At 33.5% G+C, this 7,974-nt stretch overlaps 2 protein-coding genes across 2 annotated transcripts; both read right to left on the bottom strand.

The window, feature by feature from the left end:
* Nucleotides 1–1,929: 1,929 nt before the first annotated feature.
* LOC134279680 (acetylcholine receptor subunit alpha-like 2) lies at nt 1,930–3,595 on the bottom strand. Its single transcript, XM_062762106.1, has one exon. It carries the CDS (start codon nt 3,593–3,595, stop codon nt 2,183–2,185), a length of 1,413 nt encoding a protein of 470 aa, XP_062618090.1. The 3' UTR covers nt 1,930–2,182.
* A 1,447-nt stretch (nt 3,596–5,042) lies between these two features.
* On the bottom strand, nt 5,043–6,886 carry LOC134279676 (acetylcholine receptor subunit alpha-L1-like). The gene has a single exon (XM_062762102.1). It carries the CDS (start codon nt 6,804–6,806, stop codon nt 5,337–5,339), a length of 1,470 nt encoding a protein of 489 aa, XP_062618086.1. The 5' UTR covers nt 6,807–6,886; the 3' UTR covers nt 5,043–5,336.
* Between the last annotated feature and the right edge of the window lie 1,088 nt (nt 6,887–7,974).

The raw sequence follows: 7,974 nt of genomic DNA, 5'->3' as shown, positions 1-7,974 counted from the left end.
TGTTTTCTTCATCATCATCATATGGAACTACGGAGAAAGAGACATTTCAATTGATTGATTAAAAAATGTTATAGGACTAGATTTTTCAGCATTCAAAAAGGATGTGATTATTCTAACAATGGGGGACGTTTCAATAGTAGGATTACATATTATGGCACGCCGATTGCTTCAAAATTATGTTCTGCACAACGATTACGATTTTATACACGAGCTTGATGAAAAATATACACTAGTAAAATAAAAATGCTTTGAAATTTGTGTTTTCTTTAGCTTCATTGCAGCAAATTTGCAGCAACATCTGTAGCAAGTTTGCAGCAATGTCTGCTGCAGACTTGCAGCAAATGTTTGCAGAAAGACTTTATTGTTTTATAAGGCATTCATCTTCTGAAATAACAAATTATACAATTAAGAGATATCTAACAACTAGTGAAATTTTTGTCAATGAATTTGGTATTTTAAAAATCATTATAAAAGTGAAATCTAAATTAAAATAAAGGTGTTACCGATTGCCATCATCTGTCATTTTTGCCATGTTAACGATTATCTGCTGTTCAAGACAGCCAAAATCACTTGACCCATAGAAATCAAACGCTTGCAGCACACTTATTAAACAATAAAGACTATCCATATGATGCAGTTATGCCATAAAGAGCCTAAATTTATCATATACCACAAGAAATGCACCGTGGAGTAGAAGTCTTATTTCCAAGGCTTAGTTTGAAAAATTTTTCTTGAACAAGTATTGAAATTCAACTTTATTCTGTTCTTATTTTGTTTTTATAAGAAATCATAGTTTTGTATTCAACAAAAAATAGTTTAAGGTAAAATCAAAACGGAAAACCACCAAACGAAATTAAATGAATGTTATAAATAGTAAAAAATATGATATCAATTAGGTCTCTTTCATAGTGAAAAACAACTTTACCGTTGTTGCCCCAGTTGCATCTGCAGTTTCAGTTGCCGGTAATAGGGTGTGATATTTGGTGACAATGTTTTATTTTATGTTTTTTAAAAGGCGTATGGCTTTTTGTCTACAAATGAAGGCAGAAAATTTGAAATACCCAAAGCAATATAGCTAGTAATCCAAATCAAGTAGATTTCCGATTAGCTCTTTGTGTACAGTGGAATTCATACAAACTACAAACGAGGCATATAATTACGTGAAGATTACAAAAACATGGACTGATGGAAATTGAAGAGGTTAGATCAGGTACCTAGAAAGAGTAAACATACCCTGTTGACGAACAAGCCCGCCGTGAGCCTATGTATTGATCAAGTTGACAAAGCATTAATACAAAAACAAAGGTCTAACAATTGGCATGATACAAATCAACCAAAATACCAAGCGCTTATAGTATATTACTAAATAAGTTCATTGTAGCGACCATACAATTTACGAAATGCTACCTTTAAACAAGGTTGATGAAATTCCTCAACAGAGAGAATGTATATTTAATTATTGCTGTATAATAATTCCATATTCAAAATATATTGAAGGAATAAATTCAAATATAAGAATTAACCATGTGCATACGGAAGTCTCTATAATGTTAAGAAGAAGTAACAATAATTTTAAATGATAAAACGAAGAGACCACCCATGTAGCGCCTGATGATAATATCTATCTAGATCTTTGAGTGGATCTTAGGGAACCAAAGTTTTTTCTTCTTTGGATTTTCTACAAATATTCACTCAAGCCAAAAAAAAAGTTAAAAAAATGCAAAAGCGGATTTAAACAGCTGTGAATATTAAATGCACATGTATGTGCAACACCAAAACAAACAAAGAAAACAAAAGAAAAAACACAATGATTTATGTTTACTCATAACGCTATAATACATGTATCAATATCCGAAAAGCTTTGATGCACCTTATTTTAAAGAAAGGTAGACGTAAGTTGTTAAAAGCAATACATAGGATGTGCCTACTTGTTATTTTTCACTTGAATTGCATATTTGAGAAATTTACATATTTTTTTGGCATGATGTCCTCTTTTACTTTGAACGTAACAATAAATGTATTTTTTTGCGTTGCAAATTAGCACAATTTTATATATTGGCTTTATATGGGTATAAAAATGAAAATCTAATTTGTTTCTTATTTACAATAGAGTTTTACAGTATTTATTTTTTGAACGTGGGAAAGGCACTTCAAATAATAAAACAATTGGAAAAAGCATCAATTACATAAGAATGTCTTGTCCTTCGTACTTGATCATAAGAATTGTAAAAACAATGCAATTGGCCAAAGCTAAACACAAATAGACGAACATGAAAAGGCGATCCAAAATGCATGCAAAGAGCTCCCATTCGTTGGTAATATGGCCCTTTTGTTGATCATAAGAAGCATGGGAATTATTTTCGCAGGGATAGTCTGGAATTTCCGCTTTTCCAGACGACAGTTTTCTGCCTAAATAAGGCTCTTCTCTGCGCTTTTCTACACATTGTTGTTGAGTAATATCTTTTGGTTCCTTCTCTAAGTAACGAATGTCCTTGATTTGAACAAGTTCATCGTCTCTAATGACTTTATCAAATTTCACACACATGATTTTTCTGACCTTGTCCAAGAAAATTGCACGAAATAGTGGAGAAATCTGGTGTTCTTCGGGTGATCTATTATAAACGTGCAAAACTACACTGGAAAACACACACGAGATGCATACCAGTAGCATACAAATTGCAAAATACATAGCAAGAAGGGGAAAATCTTCAGACGCCGATGGAAATTTGTCTTGCACGAGCAACAAGAACACTGTCGTTGAGAGGAGAACCGTTATCGGTATTGAAATCTTTTCTCCGGAAAATGGAGGGAGAACAAAACCCATAAGGGACAGAAGATTAATCAAACTACATGGAAAAATAATCGTTATCACATAAAATAAAGGATTTCTTCTGATATGAATATGAAACGTGACATCCGGAAAAGGGTCTGGGCAGCAACCATAGTAAATGATGTGTCTAACTGCAGCGGTTTCAACCACATCCCATTCATTATGCTTACGGAAACTAGAAATGTCAACCTTGTCCGTGATTTTCTCCAAGTCAATATTCCTTCCCGAATATATCCAGGAACCGAACTTCATGCTGCACATTTGGTGATCGAAAGGAAAGTATGCCACATTGAATTTGCATACGACTGTCACAATACTCGGAAAATTGTACGTCACGTCCCCTGTATAACTTATGCTAGCTCTGTAGTCATCCATATCAGGCATATTTCCTTCATCGCTTACTCCTTCATAAAGGGTTATATCGGGAATCCAAATTTCGGAATACGGTACAACCAATTCGGTCTGATTCTGAAACTTTGGCGGATCCCATTGCAGTTTGCAGTCTCTCCATTTCAAACGAACCCATATTTTCAGGCGGATTAGCTGTTGTTTTTCTTTAACTTCTACAATGTCTCTCAATGCCATTGCAATTCTAACAGTTACTTTTTCCTCTTTTCCGCACATTGGTATGATTTTTGAAATATATTTAGAAGAGTCTAAAAGATGATAGTATAAATCCAAATTTGAATTCGTGTTGCTTTGGCAATGACACAAACAAAGAAAAATTAGTTGAAACAACAATAATACCTTAATGATTATTTCCATTTTACACCAACTTTCTACAAATTCAACTGTCCACTTCAAGAAGACAGATTACGTTTCTTATTTTTAAATGTGTTTTCAAATGTAGGTGTGCAAATAATCAGGTTAAAATCCGATTGTTCGAAGTTCTCAGTATAAAATAGATAGGGAGAAAATCGTAAATAAATGAATACCCTTTGTTAACAATGAATGAGACTTAAGGTTTCTTACTCATCAGAATGACTGTTTCAGGGTTTTTTTTTCCTCGTATATTGCAGATTGTATACCTGGGAGGTATTTACATAATTTGCAGTTTATTATGCTACTAATAATATTCAACAGAAGATTTTTTTTTTTAATTCAACAATAATATGCGTCAATTTCTTATTACTTGCATTTAAGGACAAACAATACAAACTTTTGTCAATTGAAATGAAAAAAACAACTTGTGTCATGATTTAATGAATAAAATGAAGTTTCACCGCGTAGTTTTTAAGGTTTTATTCGGAGTTGCACAAAAATTAAATTTGAAATGAAAAATATTTGTATAGAATAATAAGGATGGATTTAGAAGGGTAGAATTGTACATCACAGAAGGTTGACAATTTCTTTATATTATATGCAATGAAATTATATATAAAAAAAATACATGTATACACCAATCCAGGAATCCATTTTGTTTGTTTGTATCATCTGTTCTTAAGATATGCTTTTTTTATATTCCACAGTGTATGTCTTGTTTACGTCTCATTTGTTCATTAGATAATATATTGTTTAAAAGTTGATTAATATTAGGATAAGTTTTACTAATTAACATCATTTCATCACAGCTTCATGTACATATATGTCTTATTTGCAAAACTTAACAAAAGTTTGACTTCTGTCCCTCAATTTGTATACATAATCTCGTTAATAGGGACTCCAAAAATTATTAAATAATGAAATGTCATTTCGTCTTTAATCCATATTTTATCCTTGACTCCATCTAATTTGAGATTTTTTAACTTTCAAACTACAAAACTGAAATTATATATATATATTTTTTATCATTTTTTTCATTCTCATCTAACAAGGTAGGAAATTAGACCAGAATATCAAGTTAACACGTACGCAATGCTCGATTTCTTTGTTAAAAAGCGATACGTCCATTATGACTCTTTCACCGTAATCTGACCAGACTTCATTGTTACATCCAGTTATTCTGGTTTTAACAAGATTTCACAAATTTAAACTTCCTCTTTCATGTTCTTTACTTTAATATCATATTTGAATACTTGAGCCTATTCATTTTGACAACTGTTAACGAGATACACTATAAAGAAAAGAATCCTGATACCGAGATGTCAAATAAAACCAGTGTTCGAATTTCGTAAATTATTCTACAATAGCATCATGCCTGTACAGCCTTATTCTGGGTAGAGTATGACAAAGCGAGTTCCGGGAAGTCTTATTTTTAAAAGCAAAAGAAAAATAAAGAATATTGGTTTAATAAAACACATAAATGACACGAAATAGACTTGATAAAAAAAATATCCTCTTCATTCGAACATGTACTTAATTTTAAAACTGATTTGTTTATATTCAATACAGTATTTACATGTACTAAAGCGTTGAAAGACGTGGGTGCTTCGGTATGGGTGTCTCATCATTGACTGCTGGGCATGTAATTCACTATTTCTTAATCTTCATACATGCATTAACTATGGACAATAAATGTTTTAGAGAAACTAATCTTTGGTATTGTGAATTCAACAAAGGAAGTTATCTATTCCATTGGGATATCATTTCCATCGTAATTTCCCATAATTGAAATAAAAACAATGCTGTTTCCTAAGGTCAGGCACAAATAAATTAACATGAAAAATCGATCCAAAACAAAAGCAAATAGTTCCCATTCGTTCGTGATATGGCACCTTCGATGGTCGAAGAAAGAATGGTCATTTATATCTGGAGAGTATTCCGGAATATCCCCCTTTGCTAATGAAAGTTTCCTACAATCTTTGGGTCGTTCGTCTTTGTGCAGTCCACGTTTGTGCAATTCCCCTTCGTGTAGTTCTCCTTTGTGCAGTTCCATGCATTCTTGTTGATGGAGATCCTTCTTCGTTTCTAAGCCACGGATTTTGGAAATCTGAACGAGCTCATCATTCTTTAAGACCATGTCTGATTTTATGCACAAGATTTGACGAAATTTGTCCAAGAAAACAGATCGTATAAAAGGAGATATTGGATGGTCATGCGGCGACCTGTTATAAACGTGTAAGACAATGCTAGACAAAACACACGAGACACATACAAGTACCATGCATAAAGAGAAATACATGGCGAGAAGCGGAAAGTTTTCAGCTGCTGAGGGAAATTTGTCTTGTACAAGCAATAGGAACACAGTTATAGACAAGAGCACCGTAACTTGTAGGGAAATTTTCTCTCCAGAAAATGGCGGAAGTACAAATCCAAGAAAACTTAACAAGTTAATCAAAATGCAAGGAAAAATGATTGTAACTGCGTAGAAAAAGGGCTTTCTTCGGATATGAATATAAAAAGTGACATCTGGATATGGATCAGGGCAGCACCCATAGTAAATATTATGTCTCACTGCTGCTGTTTTTATAACGTCCCATTCGTTATGGGTATGAAAACTAGAAACATCCACTACTTTGCTAGTAATATTCAAGTCAATGTTTTTCCCCGAGTAAATCCAGGAACCAAACTTCATACTACATACTTGGTGATCGAAAGGGAAGTACGCCACATTGAATCTACACACCACTGTCACAATGCTGGGGAAATTATACGTCACATACCCCGTGTGATTTATACTAGCCCTGTAATCCTCCATGTCAGGCATATTCCCTTCATCACTGACCCCTTCATACAGGGTTATATCCGGGATCCAGATTTTAGAATAGGGTACAACTAACTCGGTCTGGTTTTGAAACTGTAGCGGATCCCACTGAAGCATGCAGTCCCTCCATTTCATACGAACCCAAATTTTGAGACGAATCAGTTGTTGTTTTTCCCAGACTTCCACAATATCTCTCAGTGCCATTCCAATCTCAACTGTCACACGGGTCTCCTTCCCACATCTCGGTATAATGCTAGGATTGTATCTAGATAGACTTAATAAATAATTGTATAAATCCAAATTCGTACCTCGGCTCTCTTGACAGTTACACAGTCCTATGAAAATGGCAAAACTCGAAACAATTAAAACGAAGGTACGTCTTATATCTTTCATTTTCAATGGACGTCATTAAAACTTTCAACATGCAGTGCCCCGCTCTGTCTTTGAATTTCTTCCTCTTACCGAATTTTTCTTGACGAAAAATTTTAAAAACCTGAATATGAAACCTGCATGATTTGCACTTCTACGGTGGACTGTTTGGACCTTAAGGCTTCATTTTTAAAGCAATGAGGCGAGACTTCTAAGGTAATACAACGAAGGAAGTAGGGATAGTGATATATTGCGAATACACGTATGTTCTCTTCAACGTAATCTTTTTCATTTTGCCATGTTATATGAAAAAATATCCCATGGGTCATATCCATGGGAAAATTAAAAAGGGGGTTAACATGCGATAAAGTTACATAACGTTGGCATTGTTGCCTTAACATAGTCCCTCTAGTTGAAACTGCGAGTTGGTCGTATTACTACACCGTACTTTTCTATTAAATTGCATACCTGTTTGAAACATATTACATTTGTGTGTCTATTTTCATGGTCTAAAGATTTAAGAAATGGGTGAAAGAATGTGTTTAAAAATAATTTGCATGAAATTGGCAAGGAATTTTTCCCGTCAAGCATCTGACAATATGTACCATGCCATAATTTTTCCTTACCCCTCCGCCAGGTTATTTTTATCGGCTTAATTTCTTACATTTAAAAAGTGTACTAAGTTAATTGTATAGAGTGAACGCTATATCCAATTAAATTCATTTTATGGGCCGTGCGACTTTTGTGAACCCCAATTTTTTCCACTTCAACACCACGATTTTGTAACTTATTAAATGCACATTTATAGTAAAAATAAGTTTTACTGATACATGACTCTGTTTAGGTATCATTTGAAAAAGATATATTTAAATCGGCTTATAGAGACAAAAGGGTAACATTTTCGATATAAATCACTGCTTATTAGACTACAAAAACAGGAAAAAGTTGTGTCGACTCCCAGATTTAATAAAAAAAACAAGATGTATTTATAAAACACTGATGCTCCCCGTATGGTAACATAGCGAAGATTAAACTTTTCTTAAATGCAAACTCACTGGAAATACAATTCTGAAGTATGAAAGTAGACCAAGGTTTATGTTTTTTTCATAAGTACGGAAATCTGCAAGATCAAGGTCAAAAGATCAAGGAACATGTAATTGGTATCCAATGAAAGGTCTTGCCACAAATATTA

The sequence above is a fragment of the Saccostrea cucullata genome, unplaced genomic scaffold, assembly GCF_032062105.1.
Source record: "Saccostrea cucullata isolate Sc308-1 unplaced genomic scaffold, CSIRO_AGI_Scuc_v1 ctg6380, whole genome shotgun sequence".
In the NCBI taxonomy this organism is placed as follows: Eukaryota; Metazoa; Mollusca; class Bivalvia; order Ostreida; family Ostreidae; genus Saccostrea; species Saccostrea cuccullata.
The sequence above is the reverse complement of the archived record's forward strand: the minus strand, read 5'-3'. Positions and strand labels throughout refer to the sequence as shown.

Excerpts from the sequence above, each read along its gene's own strand:
- LOC134279680 (XM_062762106.1), bottom strand. The coding sequence starts at position 3,595 with ATGGAAATAATCATTAAGGTATTATTGTTGTTTCAACTAATTTTTCTT.
- LOC134279676 (XM_062762102.1), bottom strand. The coding sequence starts at position 6,806 with ATGAAAGATATAAGACGTACCTTCGTTTTAATTGTTTCGAGTTTTGCC.